The sequence below is a fragment of the Pongo pygmaeus genome, chromosome 11 (genome assembly GCF_028885625.2).
Source record: "Pongo pygmaeus isolate AG05252 chromosome 11, NHGRI_mPonPyg2-v2.0_pri, whole genome shotgun sequence".
Taxonomy (NCBI): Eukaryota; Metazoa; Chordata; class Mammalia; order Primates; family Hominidae; genus Pongo; species Pongo pygmaeus.
In genome coordinates, this window is record NC_072384.2 from 111,920,905 (window position 1) to 111,937,881 (window position 16,977).

Consider the following 16,977-nt stretch of genomic DNA (forward strand, 5'->3'; position numbering starts at 1 on the left):
TGCAATTCTAATTTCAGAAAAAATAGACTTTAAACCAAAAAAGATAAAAAAAAGACAAAAAGGGGCATTACATAATGGTAAAGTGTTCAATTCAACAAGAAGACCTAACTATCCTAAATATATATGTGTGCAACACAGGAGCACTTAGATTCATAAAGCAAGTGCTTAGAGACATTCAAAGATATTTAGACTCCCACACAATAACAGCGGGAAACTTCCAATACCCCACTGACATTATCAGACAAATCATTGAGACAAAAAAATTAACAAAGGTCTTCAGGACCTAAATTCAGCACTAGATTAAATGGATCTGATAGAAATCTACAGAATTATCCACCAAAAACAATAGAATATACTTTCTTCTTTTTGTAAGAAAAATAAAATTATTTTGTATTTTTTAAACTTTTTGTAGGTACATAGGTGTATATACTTACGGGGTACAGAATATATATTCACCTCATTGCCACATGGTACATACTCTAAAATCAACCACATAATTGCACATAAATACTCCTCAGCAAACGCAAAAGAACTGAAACCATAACAACCACTCTCTCAGATCACAGTGCAATAAAAATGAAATTCAAGACAAAGAAAATATTGACATTCTTCACAGAACTAAAGAAAACTATTTTAAAATTCATATGGAACCAAAAAAGAGCCTGAATAGCCAAAGCAATCCTAAGCAAAAAGAACAAAGCTGGAGGCATCATGTTACTCAACTTCAAGCTATACTACAGGGCTATGGTATCCAACGCAGCACAGTACTGGTACAAAAACAGACACATAGACGAATGGAATAGAACAAAGAACCCAGAAATAAGGCTGCACACCTTCAACTATCTGATCTTTGACAAACCTGACAAAAAACAAGCAATGGGGAAAAGATTTCCTATTTAATAAATGGTGCTGTAATAACAACTGCCTAGCCATATGGAGAAGATTGAAACTGGACTCCTTCCTTACACCATATACAAAAATCAACTCCAGATAAATTAAAGATTGCAATGTAAAACCCAAAACTATAAAAACCATGGAAGACAACTTAGGCAATACCATTCAGGACATAGGCACGGGCAAAGATTTCATGATGAAGATACCAAAACGAATTGCAACAAAAACAAAAATTGACAAGTGGGATCTAATTAAATCAAAGGGCTTCTTCACTGCAAAAGAAACTATCCACAGAGTGAAAAGACAACTTACAGAAAGGGAGAAAATTTTTGCAAACTATGCATTTGACAAAGATATGATATCTAGCATCTATATGGAACTTAAACAAATAGACAAGAAAAAAAAGAACCCCATTAAAAAGTGGGCAAAGGACATGAACAGACACTTTTCAAAAGAAGTCATACATGCAACCAACAAGCATATGAAAAAAAGCTCAACATCACTGATCATTAGAGAAATGCAAATCAAAACCACAAAGAGATACCATTGCACACCAGTCAGAATGCTGGTGAGGTTGTGGAGAAAAAAGGAACACTTATACATTGTTGTATGGTGGGAGCATAAATTAGTTCAACCACTGTGGAAAGCAGTCTAGCAATTCCTCAAGGAGCTAAAAACAAAAGTACCATTCAACCCAGCAATCACCTTCCTGGGTATATACCCACAGGAATATAAATAACTCTATTATAAAGACACATGCACACATATGTTCATTGCAGCAGTATTCCCAATAGCAAAAACACAGAATCAACCTAATGCCCATCAGTAGTAGACTGGATAAAGAAAACGTGGTACATATATACGTTGGAATACCATGCAGCCATAAAATGAACAAGATCATATCCTTTGTAGGAACATGGATGGAGCTGGAGGCCATTATCCTTAGCAAACTAACAAGGAACAGAAAACCAAATACCACTTGTTAGCACTTATATGGGGGAGCTAAATGATGAGAACGCATGGATACATGGAAACACACACTGGGGCCTACCTTAGGGTGAAAGGTGGCTGAAAACAATGCAAATTTATTCTCTTACAGCTCTGTAGGTTGGAAGTCCACAATCAGTTTCACCAGGCTATAAAATCAAGGTACAGGGAGGCCTGTATTTCTTCTGGAGATTCTAAGAGAGTCTGTTTCCTTATCATTTCCAGCTTCTAGAGGTGCCTACATTCCTCAACGAATGGTCCCTTCCTCCATCTTCAAGGTGCACTGCTCAGCTCTGATCTGTTCTTACGTCTTCTCTCTCCTGCTCTGATCCTTCTGCCTCCCACTTACAAAGACCCCTGTGACTACAATGGGCCGATCTGGGTAATCCAGGATAATCTCATCTCAAGATCCTTAATTTAATTACATCTGCAAAGTCCCTTTTAACATGTAAAGCAACACTCACAGATTCTGGGGATAGAATGTATTAGCATCTTTGAGGGTGTGATATTATTCAACCTACCACAGGCAGACACCATTTATTATGTTGTTTTTGCAGATAAGAAAAAAATATAGTAATTATTAATACCACTATATACAATGAGAAACAAGAATTCAGAGGCTAAACGACACAAACTCACAAAACTGAAAAGCGGTCACCAACATATAAACATAGTGTTTCTAACCCTAAGTCTGTTTCCACTACACAATTCTGCTCCCAAAGTAGAAAAAAAAAATAAAGGAAGGACTCCCTGCTTAAGGGTAGATTTTGTTATTTTCTTGGGTTAAAAATAATTACTATATATTTATTGAATGGCTAACTGTATGTAAGATCCAATTTTAGATTCCGGGAATAAATAAGAATCAGATATAGTCAGTCTCAAGGTAATCCTTCATTTTTCCACATATTTAAATACCTATAATTCCTAAATGTATATATACAGTACTGACCAAATTTAACTACCTCATTAACATTCCCAGTTTCATGTTCAATAAACTTTTGCAATGTGCCAAGTCAGAAACTGAACTCTTGATTTTTTCCTACAAATGTTCATCCCCCACACTTCACCACCTCAGGAAATGATCTCACCATACTCCCCTCCCTCACCACCCATAGCTAATCAATAATTGAATACCTTAAATTTTTCCCCCCAAATATATCTTAATTCCCTCTACTTCTCCTTATTGGCATTGCCTCCAGACTCCTAATTAGTATCTTCATTTTCATTCTTATATCGCCTCAATCTAACCTCCATACATAGACTGCATGATTTATTTAGAATATAAATGAGATTATGTCAATTGCATGTTAAAATACTTCAGTAACTACCTACAACACTTAAAATAAAACTCAAATTTTTCTTGCTATACTGGGTAACCATATAACATGTTCTGTTTAGGACTTTTCTGTGCCTGTTGTCCTGGCATAACTAGTAATACAGTCTCCTTTCATGCCTAAAATTATTCCACTTGGATGATAAGTCTCTTGTTCACCACATCTGTAGAGCCCTGTGTGATCTTTCTTTTGCCTAAATATTATTCTCATAACTGAAGCCTTCTCCCTCAGGACTCAGTGTCTTCTCTTAAGTCTCCCTAGTAGTTGGCTTTCTTTAAAATCTGAACCACCGCATTCAATCCTATAGTTAATTCTTTCATTTGTTGAATGTCTGTTCAATCCATTACGGTGCACAGAGAGAACCAGGCCCGTATCCGCATTGTTTACTCCTACATACCTCAGTCAGCATCGTATCTGAAACATGATAAAAGCCCACCAGTATCTGTTGAAGATAAATGACTAAATAAGCTTACCATATAGACAGAGAGATAGTAAATGTATAGTATGACATTTACATAATATAAATGTGTTCAAGATATCAACTACCAAAATTAATACAAAAAAGAAAATAATTATTTCTGCCTGCAGAGAAGGTTTGACTAGGAAAGACTCCATAAGTGGAGGATGCCCAAATAGGCTCGATGGATGAATAAGATCATGCAGCATGAACCAAGAAGCCAAGAGAAGACTTCTAAGCTTAGAGGATGGCATTTGCAAAGGCAAAAAGGTATAAAACTGATTATTCAGGAAACTCAAAGTAGTTTCTCTTATCAGAGTGTACAATGTCATATAAATGATATATTAATAACACAAACCTTAAGGACAAAACCTAAATTGTAGAGACCACAGCAGAAAATACAGACAGCACTAACAAATTTGAAGCTTAGCTTTTTTTTTTTTTTTTTCTTGAGATGGAGTTTCCCTCTTGATACCCAGGCTGGAGTGTAGTGGTGTGATCTCGGCTCACCACAACCTCAGCCTCCCAGGTACAAGCAATTCTTCTGCCTCAGCCTCCTGAGTAGCTGGGATTACAGGCATGCGCCACCATGCCCAGCTAATTTTGTATTTTTAGTAGAGATGGGGTTTCTCCATGTTGGTCAGGCTGGTCTCAAACTCCTGACCTCAGGTGATCCACCTGCCTCGGCCCCCCAAAGTGCTGGGATTACAGGCGTGAGCCATTGCACCTGGCCTGAAGCTTAGCTTTGTTTTCATTTATAGTCCTAGAATGATTTGATAAATTCTATTGCATATTTAACTCACCTTATAAATTATAGAAGTTCTTAGATAAATCCATTTCTGAAGTGTTATATTTCAAACTTCATTGCCATAAAGAATCCTCACAGTTGCAGTTATTACATAACAGTCACAAAATTATAATACATAGTCCATAAGGAAACTCTACTGAGAGTTATGGTGTATAGAACTAAGCTGAGCTTTTCTGTCAAAGTTTTTGGTTTAAATTTTAATAATTATGTCAAATTTCTTTTTTCTATAATGTGCTTTTACTCATTATTAGATTATTTAAAAAAGGCCAAAACCACTATGTTATTATTTTGGCATTTATATTGTACAAATGTATAGGTAAAAATATCTATGGAATCTTAAAAGACTTCGGGTCATATTTTGATGTAACTAAGAGTTGACATAATTAAAACTCATCACTGACCTATTTCTCTAGAAATAGAAAATTATCAAGAAAGATATCTGGTATAGATAATCATAGATATTTGCTTTGAACATTTAGAATGTATACTAGAAGTTGCACACTAGCAGACTGCATGACAAGAATGCTTTGTTTAGACTCCAAAGTGTTTCAAAAATTGACTTAAGATTTAAATTTGGGAAATCACAAAAAATCCAGAATTCTGGCCACTCAAAAAAATTAAAAGATCAGATAACTATAGTAACATTCCCCAAATCACAGTCCCCTAGAAACTAGTAAATGCTCTCTGTAACCACAGACCCACCTCCCCCATCACCCCAGACCACTGCCATTATATATGTGACATGCCTAAGCCTTTGTGTAAGACTAAAACTCTCAACTATTAAAAACCAATTGAAAATCATCAAAAAGACTAAGAATATATTTAGACTTTGCTCATTTGTAATACTGAGAGTTAAACATACAGGCTATTTTTAAAAATCATCTAAACATGAACAAATTCAGATATTCAACCCTTTCTTTCTTGGATTTTATTAGTTAACTAGACTATACTGAAACAAATAAGCCAAACAAATCCAGTATAACAATTCCTCCGCCTGACTACCAAGCTATTTGTTTTGGCATCTAGTTAATTCAATAAAAATGATACAACACAATAATCTAAAAATATATATCATGCATTTAATCTGTAGTTTACCTAAAAGTACCTCTCTGTTATGTATCTTTCAATGTAGCAAATATACTTTATTTTATTTAAATGGGAAGACTTGACATATTTTCAATATGAAAACTGTTCCAGGTTAGGAAATATTAACCTAAAAATGTAATTTCCATAGAAATTGACAGGCACTTACCTTAGCTATCTGGACACACCAGTTAAGCAGCAGTTGTGATCCAATGTTATCCTTGTGCTCGTGGACATACTCCAACAGGCAGCCATGGGGCATAAGTTGAGTAACCAGCTGGATGGTTGGGCTCAGACACACACCCAGCAACCGTACTAGGTGTGGATGATCCATACTTGCCATGATCAGAGCTTCCTGTAAGAAAAAAATGCAATACCATAATTTCAACTCAAATTTTCTTAGATTTAGAGTTACTTGCATTGTACTAATGGTGCTGATGATTTTTTAAAATGTACTGTTACTCAATGGAATCAATCAAAATGAAAAGATATAATTTCAGTTATTCTATCTTTAAAGTGATTTGATTCAATAAAATTAAATAACAAAGTCTCTACATGCATTAACATGGAAGCTGTTATACAATAACTGCCTACACAATTAATAGGAGTATTTTCTCTTTTGTAATATGAGCAATATGAGATTTTATTTATTGCCAAGTAAGTCAAAATGAATTCCAGCTTGTATTATGAATTTTTAACCTTTGACCTTTGCTCTGGTAAAACAATGTATACAAATTTAGTTAGCTGCAGGTAGAGTAAGGTGAGCTGAACTTTGAAGTCACCCATTATTGGTGTAGAGTTGGACAGCTTACAATGGTGTCATGTATAAATCGTAAATATGGAAATGTAGATAATTGCAAGTAATATGTGTACTGTCAATGTATATAAAATAATAAACATTTTAATAAGATATTTTGTTTCATAATTTTACCTTTCCTCAAATTTATTTCATTTTCAAAATTACAAGTGATGTCTTATTCATAGATTCATAAAATTTGAGAGCTGAGACTATAAAAATTTGACTACTCCAACTTTTATATTTCATAAAATGAGAAAACTGAGTTATAATTTTGCATCAGAATCATAAAGGCACCACTGCTTAATGGGGATAAAAGTGGACGTATGACGGTTATTTAGTGCATACCAGTTAGCTTCTAATAAAAAGTTATTATAAGACTCTTTATTGTAATTTGAAATAGACATAACCATAAAATAAATGTTTATGTACTTTGTTATGGTTTGATATGTGCTTTTATATTATGAAAGCCAATAAAATATTGTTCATCTCCTATGAAAACAATAGTAAATTTTTGCTTTTGAAAAGCTATGTAATATCACCTACATAGTATTCTTGTCAATAATATTTAATTTGAATCTAATCATGAGGAAAAAATCAGACAAATCCATATTGTAGGACATTCTGCAAAGAAACTGGCCTGTACTTATCTAAAATGTCAATATTAGGAGAAACGTAAAAGAAGGGTATGATGTTCAAACTAAAATTTATTACAGAAATAGCGCAATGTTGCATCTTTGGCTCTTGGATAAAAAAATATATAAAACATTCTTGGGACAATTGAGGAAATCTAAATAGGGACTATATATCATGTAATATTATATCAATGTTAAATATTTGAGAGTGATAATGGTATTGGAGCTATGTAAAATAGTATTCTTTGATCTTAGAAGATCCTGAAGTCTTTATGGATGAACTATCTTGTGTCTGCAATTTACTTTCAAATAGTTTACTCACACAGGAAGGGAGAGAGAGATACAATATATGTATACGTATCTATGTTTCTGATGTGTCTATACACATATATACACACAAATGCACATACACATAGAGGGTGTAATACGTATATGGCAATGGATTATCAGTTGGTTTTCCTATATGAAGGTACAGTGTTCATTGTATTACTCTTGAACATTTTCTATAACTTTGAAACATTTCAAAATAAAAAATTAAGGACACAAATTATATTGAGTTTCTGTTTAAGATGGCATGGCAGATTGAATTCACAAATTACTTCCCTTTCGTCGCAATTTCACTATACTGACAAAAAAAATTAATTTTAAAAGGCAGACACCAACAATCATAGAAAGGAGGCAATAAAGATAGAATAGTAAAAGTAGGAAGTAGCTTATCAGTGTTAGCCAACTTGGTAAACATAAGCAATCTGAAGGCTAATTTAATGGGGGGAAACTGAGAAGCAACCCAATAATGTATAACACCAAAGGCTGAGGAGAGGTAGTATTACAAACCTCCATAAACAGAGCAAGAACTGTTTTCAGCAGGATTGCTTCAGAGTACGTTTAGGAAACACTTAGACAACAGATCTCCTTCTTCCCTTTACCTCTAGGAAATCTTAAACCAAAAGAACTGTGGACTGTGGATATCAGGCAAAATGGAAAGAGAAGTACTCTGGGGAAAATAGAAGTATTACGTAAATTTACATATGATAAAAATATGGACCATTTCTTTCATTCCATCTCCCAAATAGAGCTGTGACTTCAAAATTCTCAACGTTTTGTTTAAACCTAGAATTTTACACCTAGCAGCATTTCAACCAAGTGAATGCATACAACAGACATGTTCAGACATGCCAAATCTTGATACATTTACCTTCCATGCTTCCTTTCTTTGTAAATGCTCATAAAAAAGGGAGGAGGTGTTAGAAGAGTACATAAAATCAAGGAAACAAACATCAAGCATGAGATATGGAAATACAAAAAATATAGTGAATAATTTTCTAGAATAAAAGCTATACAACAAACGGAAATAGCAGCCAGCCCAAACTGGAACAGGACAAATAGCTCTGGGAAAGGTGACCCAAGAAGATGGAATTGATAGAATGCCTGATGAACTTAAAATACATTAAGAAAATATTTATTTTTCTAGTGGGAGTTGAAGGTCAAATTAGTGATAGATACATAGAAAACTAAGCTAAAGTAAAAAAGAAGAAATTAACCTGAGATAAAACACAGATATGCACAAGAAAGACTCAGAAAGGTGAGGAGCTGAGAGGGGAGTGGATGATGAGAGATTGCTCAATAGGTACAACGTATCTTATTTGAGTGATGGATACACTAAAAGTCTTGACTTCCCCATTAGGCAATCTATGTATGTAACAAAATTATACTTGTACTCCATAAATTAATACAAATAATTAAAAAGAAAATCATATGATACAGCACAACTGGGAATAGTTACATAATCATAACAGTGTAAACATGAAATGCTGATATAATCAGAAATCATATAACTGTGGGAAGATCGGGGAACAGAGTATGCCCTTCTGAAAGGTGGTGATGGGAATGGAGTGAAAGGTACATAACCATTGCTGGTTGCAAAAAGTTAGCATGTGATACATAGGCTAAAAAGAAAAAATTAAGACTTCACAGTGTAACATACTATTTAAATGTATGGAGTTAAGTAACAGAAGAAATTTCCAAAAATTTGAAAGTGATTGATTTGGGCAGTGGAAAATGGGGGCAGGGAAGGGACAGCAGGGTAGCTAGCATCTTTCATCATTAGTCTTGTCAAAGTATTTCACTTTTTTATGATTACTTTAAAGCTACTTGGGAGGACATTATCCCCTTTAACCGTCCCTACTATTTTACCGCTGTTGAGTTCAGCTGTGCCTTACAAGAGTTATTCACAAATATGCAGTGTTTGATGGGGTATGTGGGCTTCCCAGATCCAGCCAAGGGTTTATTGTGAGGTCTAACATTTCATTTTTTCAGTAAGGAAGAGAGGGGCAGCATGGGAACATGCCTGGAGAAAGGAGTGATAGAAGATCAAACAAAAGAAGTGAGCTGGTAAAATGCTGTCACTCTCCCTCAAAAGACTTTTCGTTTCTGAGGTTTGGTGGCAAAAACTGAAATCATTGTTTTTCAGATGGCTTCCAAGTAAAAAAGATACTTCAATTATCTCTTCTCTAGCTGCCCCAGGGAACAAGAAGAGTCACAGAACAGAGACCAGTTTCTATGCTTTCTTGCTGAGCCCACCAGGACTGCAACAAGATGAGGAGTGGAAGTTCCGGGAGCACTGTGAGGCATCATGCCTAGCAAGGACTTCAGCATCCTCACGTGGTACCAGTCAGCAGTAACAGGAGTAGGTGCTCTCCAATGGCTCAGAGAGAAGAGAATTCAACATGGGGATCAGAACTAGTAAGAAAGATCACCGTACAGGGAGACTGCAGCTGGAAGGCCAGATTATAGGTAAATAGGAGACACCCAACAAATTTCCAAAATATCTGTGGAGACTGCTTTGGGGGCCGGGGTTTTGCATAATTAGCAGAGCCAGAAATCTATGTTATTACTATTCATGTGGCCTCGTCTGGATTCATGAGGTGAAAACATTCGGTTTCACTTCTTGTGTATCTCAGTAAACATTTGAAATAAAGCAAAGCAATGTAGTTATAAAGAGAGTATAGATGAAAATGTTAGCCAACTTAAATGACCTATTATTACCTACTATTTAATCTAGTATTAAGTGTACTCACAGTGTAAACCAGAGGGTTCTTTCATTGAATTACAACATGCACATGTAAAAATATACACATACCAACAAATCAGCAAAACATCTAATTAGATTAAATCATTAATTTAATTATATATTTAATTATGTATTAAGTTAGATACTTAATTAGATATTAAAGATTAGACATCAAATTAAAGTAAATTTATACCTATGTTATTTCTTTTTTGGTGGCTCTGAATTTTTTGTGTATATGAAAGTCACCTAGGTTTACAGTTACAAGTGTGGCCCCACTCCCAGATACTCAGGTTTAGAAGAAGATCTTAGGAATCTCCATTTGTAGCAAGTACCCTTGTTAAAGGAACTTAGGAAATATAAAATGTTGAGAACCTCTAGCACATCTTCATGTCTCCATCGAATGTGTGCTTCTGTAATCCATTGCAAAAGCAATAACATGTAATAATTATTTGATCCTTATTATAATCCCATGAAGCAGTTCAAACTCAAAAGTAATTCTCAGCTGCAAAATGAGGAAACCAAAACTCAATGAGATTACCGGCCCAGGTCATGTGACTTGTTAGTAGCAAGATCAGTAAACACTCAGGATTTTTATTCTGACTGTACTGTTATGACAGTAAAAATATCATTTTTACTTCAGTTTCATCAGCACATTACAGTGTCAATCTTTATCTTTTTAGCAAGACAGCCCCAAGCACCTCACATTAGCCCTACCTGCATGAATTGGGTCAAATTATGCTTTGCTTCCTGAGAAGCAACTAAAATCAAACAATACATTTGTGCTTACAGGTAAACTGTCATCACTTTATAATATGTTTTCAGAAAAAGTCAAATAAAATATTTCTCCCTGATTTACTGAGGGTAGTATTCGATAAATGTTATTTATTAAGGTAAAGAGAATGATAAAATTTAAAGTAGAAGAAAGATTTTGGGGTTACTTTTGCATTTGAAAAGTTTACATTAAGAGGTGTAAAAAAGTCACACAGAAGTTCTCTTTTTAAAAATCTATTAGTAAGTCCTGGCAAAAAAGCTGGGTTTCTATTAAGAAAAATTGCTCATCACACTACAAAGAGTATCTGAAACCAAATTGCAGAGTATTTGCATAATAGTTCTCTTTTTTTAAAGAAAGAAAAATGAACAAGACACTAATTGTAGGTTGCATTTTTTTTTCATAAAAGAAATAGCAGATGGCTGGTTTGGAGGATAGGAGAGTAGATAAAGAAAAGGGAATATGAATTTATTTAGAGTGATGAGTGGGATAAAAAGGGGAAAAATCCCAATATTTTAATCATAGAGTGTCGGCTTTCAATAAATTACTCTGTGTTAAACTTAATGTCCTCTGTTACCTATCTTTGTGTGGGACCTATGGAGGTAATTTTGGAATCTTTGCTGCTGTCACTAGAAAATGTCGCTGAAAACCATGGGAATAAATACAACCTGACAGGGACATTATCTATTTTTCTAGAAAAAAATTATTCTGTCTTTATTTTCCTTTTTGCTTTACCAATTTTTTTAAGAGTTTTCTCATTGAACGGAAGGGAATAATGTAACAGGTGCTACAGTAAAAATTCTAAAACAAAAATATTTTTCTTTATAATGAAGTCTGGTGTAAATAAGGACTTTTTTAAAAAACCATCAAGGGACTACCGAGGTATAGATAAAAAAGCTCTGAAGCATGTATGTCAAGTCTCTAGCCACATATTGTCTATATCTCTATTTCAGCCTGAAGGGAAGAAATTTTTGTACAATAATAAGTGAGCAATACTATTTTTTTACATTCAGCTATCATTTTGCACAACCACCAGATATTTATATCGTTCCACTTTAGTTTCTCATATTATTTAGTGGTTTCACAAAGACAAAGGGAAGAAACAACCATATTGCCAGTGAAAACTTATAGGCTATTCTGTTTTTAAAAATGTTAACTTCAGCCAAACTCTGTTTCATTATATCTATGGACGATTAATGCAATACCCTCCAGCTGAAAACCAGGAAAATCTCATTGCATCAGAGATAGGGAAGATAAAGAGAGAGATAGAGGAAAAGAAGACAGACAATTAACATAGACATATAAAACTACACTTCATGCAACCATCAGCAGATTTGTGAGTGCTTGAAAGAAATGCTGCCCCTAAAGATAGTGAGAGTGCTAGTGATGAAGAACGCAAAGAAGATAATGACGGCCACAATGATGAAAAATGAAATAAAATCACTGGTCCATAATAATTTTTTTACTAACGTGCTTTGTTGCAGATGGTATGAAGATAATAAAGTAAATGAAATCTGAATCTGTTCCTTCATGTCTAGTATAAATTATAATTTATCTGGGTAAATAGGTGAGCAGTAATTAGAGAGGCTGAATTAATATGCCTTCAGTTTAAATGTGTCCACATTGCTCAGTAGCCTTACCACTCCCTTTTAATCCTTGGTATCATTCTTGTGGACTTCAACAATCAGATTAGGACTCTTCTGAACTTTGAAGTCAGCACTTTTCCATCTCTATTCTACATCATTCACCCATTGGGTGGCCATATGTTAGATTTAATCACTAACACTGCCACACATTGAAGACCTTTTGAAGAAGTCTACATTGTGAAAGAATTCTACTTTCTGTTTTCCCTCTTTTTTCTTCCACTCCGGATTACACTGAATTTCCATCCTTATTATATTTTTTATCCCTTTAGTTTTATATTTCTTCACTTAAAAATATTTATTGAGAACTTGCTATGTGCCTGGAACTGTGATTGAAGTTGTGTCTACAAAATAATCTCCAGCCTCAGGGAGCTTTCATTCTACCTGGAGAGGCAACTAGTAAAATAGGAAAGCCAAATAAACATAAAACAGATGCATAAGTATTTTTAAATTAGATTAAGAGGTATCACAAAAATAAACAGAGTGTTGTGACAGATAATGAAACGGTGGTCGCAGAGCTACTTTAGATAAGGAGAGCCAGGAAATGTGTCCTGAGATCAGATTTATGAAACAGAGTCATATAAATACTTGGAAGGAGCATTCAAGAAAAAGCATAACCTAAGAGTCTGGCATATTTTGGAAGCTCTGAGAAGGCTCATGTGCTTGGAATTTAGCAAGGGCTCTAATGGCATGAGATGAGATTGAAAAGGTGGGAAGGGACCAAGTCATGTAGGGCCTTGCAGTCATAAAGGGTTTAAGTCTTAAATCCTTAAGAAGACTGGATTTATTCATAAATCTTTTAATGCCTGGTTTCTGTTATACTTCATTTACCTCTATCATAGCCTGATCTCCAATATTAACTATTACGATAAAGCACTTCCCAACATCATATAATTTTCTCCCCTCTGATGTTTCCATTTTGCTGCTCTTTGGCTGAAGGTAAATCCCCCCATCGCCATTCTCAAACTTTCAAATGTTAGAGAAAGGCACAGATTCATGAGATTTCGCCTAAATCTCCTGATTTGATCCTCCAAAAATTACTCTCTTAGTTGTTTAAGATTTATTTATTTATGTGTTTGTTTATGTTCTATTATTTTATTTTTGAGACAGAGTCTCACTCTATTGCCCAGGCTACAGTGCAGTGGTGCAATTTTGGCTCACTTCAAGTTCTGCCTCTCAGGTTCAAGTGATTCTCCTGCCTCAGCCTCCCGAGTGGCTGTGATTACAGGCATCCGCCACCACACTTGGCTAATTTTTGCTTTTTTTTTTTTTTTTTTCAGTAGAGACAAGGTTTTACCATGTTGGCCAGGATGGTCTTAAACTCCTGACCTCAAGTGATCTACCCACCTCGGCCCCCCAAAGTGCTGGGATTACAGGCATGAGCCACCATGCCAGGCCTCTTTTAGTTTTTAATTTCTTATTGATGCTTTATTACACTTACTATGGCTTTTATCTCTGGTCAGGGAAAAAAAAAGCTTTCTACCTTTCTTAATATCTACTCTGTGAAATGTACTTTTGACACCATTTTACTCTGTTTCACTGAATCATTTTATCATCATTTATCTCTAGTACAACTTCACCTTCACTGTGCTTACCACCTTCACTGTAACTACAAGGACATATATGTGTCCCATCTCTACATTAGGGATATTTGCCAGTCCTCCTTTAGCTATTTCTTCATTTTATCCTCCTTTGTGCCTTTGAGATCCAGCTTTTCTGCCACTTTTCTAAATTCTTACCCCTCAAATTACTCTGGAAAATATCATCAAATATCTCCTTTTCACCAAAGTCAACATGTTTCTTCTCTCATTACATTTCCCAAGTCTGCATTTTTATCTCACTGACCGTCCTTCTTCAAAATCCTTCTTTGGCTGATGTTAGTACTTTATCCTCCCTGTCCTGATTTTCCACTCTCTAAGTACTCTTCTTTTTCTTTTTTCTTTTTTTTTTTTTTGAGACAGAGCCTTGCTTTGTCGCCAGGCTGGAATGCAGTGGCACAATCTCGGCTCACTGCAACCTCCGCCTCCCGTGTTCAAGCAATTCTCCTGCCTCAGCCTCCTGAGTAGCTGGGACTACACCTCTTGTCCCTTCAATGCAGAAATACTACCCAGGCTTTGGCCGTACCTCACTTTGTTTTAGTCTGCAGTCTCTTACCTCCTTATAGATTTGTTCTCCAACCTCTTAGAGATGAAAATATTTTCCAACTTTAAGAAATATGACAGAGTTGTCAAAAGCATATGGAATTGATTGCAAAGTTTTTGTGGTTTGTCATGATTTGATTTAGTTTGAAGCAATGTAAACAGCAGGGCATTTTTTTTCTCTCGAGATAAAAAATAAAATCCATTATCTTCATGTCCAAAATATCTGTGCCCTTCCAGACATGAGAATTATGTTATGCCCATATTCCAAGTTTTCTCCTCCACTCCTATAACTTCAATTGTCATTTCTGAGTAGGAACTAATAAGCTTATCTATAATATAACTATACAAAACCATACTATAACACCTATCCTATTTTATTAGAATTATCGGTGAAATATCTGGCATCTCTGTTTTTTTCTCTGGAAGCAGTAATGCAAATCAGTCATATTCATTGGTTTATCACCAAATCCTTGTTGAATATATGGCTTATAAGAAGAATGCAATACCATTTTATGAATAAATAAATAAAATCTGTATTATATTCTCCCCTCCCTCACTTACTCCATTCCAGGAATCAACCCATATTTCAATTGCTTTCTCGTCTCTTAAAATAGATCCTACTGGATTTGTAAGATAAAAGAAAACATATGAGCTTGCCTGCTTTACTTCACTATTTTTTTTTCAATTTCAGAAACATTTCCTAATTCAATTTTAAGATCTTGGATTTATATTTGGTATTTGCATTTCTATTTTTTCCATTCTATTTTGTATCTAATAATTTGCCAAGTCCTATTAATTGCTTATCCCAGTGTAGCTCAAATCTACAACTTTCTGTGTCTTTTCATTCTGACTCCTACTTAAATTCAGGCTCACATCACTACTGTAAAAAGATCTTTTTTTTTAATTAACATAGTCTGTTTATGCTACAAACATACAAAATATCAGTGGCATTTTTTGATTGACAGTATAGAGTCTTAACATTGCACGTACTCAATAAACACATGTTGAATTAAATTTTATATTGTGAAAATTGCAATACATTTTAGAATAAAGAAGTTTAGACTATATTTCCAGGTATGACACTAACAATCTGTGACGTTGGCCTGTATATTTTTCTTTGTCCCTCCAGCTCTATTCTCCACCATTTTCTACCAATACTCACCCTGCCATGTGCTCAGTGAGACTGACCCAAATGGATGATGACAACGGGCTATGATGCTCCCTAGCTTTCATTTGGGTTCAGCCAGTGCAAAGCAGTGGTACAATACTGAATGAAGAAGAGAGTGAGTTTGGTATTTATCCCCCACCCTCACTTTCCTGCAACCCCTTAGTGAGGGTCACAGCTGCCATCAATTTGAGGTAAGCAGTGCTGTTACTCATCTTGAAGTACTTAAACAAACCCTGTTGCTGTTACTTAATCCTGCTCCTGCTTTTATAAAGACTCTTTTGCTAAACTCTCTTCAATTCCTTCAATTTAGTATGCCATGTGTTTCCTACTGGGATCCTTCTAATGCAGTCATCTTGAACAAGGCACTTGACAACAGTTACCTGTAAAATCACAGATACGGTCGTTGATGGCAAATACGTGGCTTGCATGTTACCAACACTCCCCTCCTCCTACCCATGAAAGATACTGCTAAACAATCAAAGTGTGGTAGGCTGATGATGGCTCTCAAAATATTCCCATATCTTAATCCCAGGTCATATTCATCCCTGAGGTGAATACTACCTTATTTGGGAAAAGGTCTGTGCAGATATAATTAAATTAAGGATTCTGAGTTTAGGAGATCTTCCTTGATTATTCAGGTAGGTTCTATATCCTTATAAAAGAGAGGCAGAAGATTAGACACAGGCACAAAGAGGAAAAGGCAATGTGAAGAAGGAGACCGAAATTAGAGTGATGCCCCCACAAGCCAAAGAACATCTGTAGCCTCCGGCAGCTGGAGGAGGCAAGGAATATATTTTTCCCTAGAGCTTCTGGAGGGAATGCTGCCCTACCAACATCTTGATTTCAAATGTCTAGCCTCCAGAACTGTAATATAATATATTTCTGTTACTGTAAGTCACCAACTTTCAGTTAAATTGTTTCAGAAGCGCCAGGCGCGGTGGCTCACACCTGTAATCCCAGCACTTTGGGAGTCTGAGGTGGGCAGATCATGAGGTCAGGAGATCGAGACCATCCTGGCTAATACGGTAAAACCCTGTCTCTACTAAAAGTACAAAAAATTAGCCGGGCATGGTGGCAGGTGCCTGCCGTTCCAGCTACCTGGGAGGCTGAGGCAGGACAATGATGTGAGCCCGGGAGGCGGAGCTTGCAGTGAGCCGAGACAGTGCCACTGCACTCCAGCCTGGGCGACAGA

General features: G+C 35.5%; 1 protein-coding gene across 4 annotated transcripts in view; it reads right to left on the reverse strand.

Moving 5' to 3' along the window:
• Window positions 1-16,977, reverse strand: part of ERBB4 (erb-b2 receptor tyrosine kinase 4) — a 1,171,999-nt gene that overhangs the window by 179,073 nt on the left and 975,949 nt on the right. For all 4 annotated transcript variants that reach the window (XM_054477568.2, XM_054477569.2, XM_063647921.1 and 1 more), the window contains exon 20: window positions 5,733-5,918. In XM_054477568.2, coding sequence (XP_054333543.1) covers window positions 5,733-5,918 — 186 coding nt within the window. The remainder of the gene's footprint in view (window positions 1-5,732; window positions 5,919-16,977) is intronic.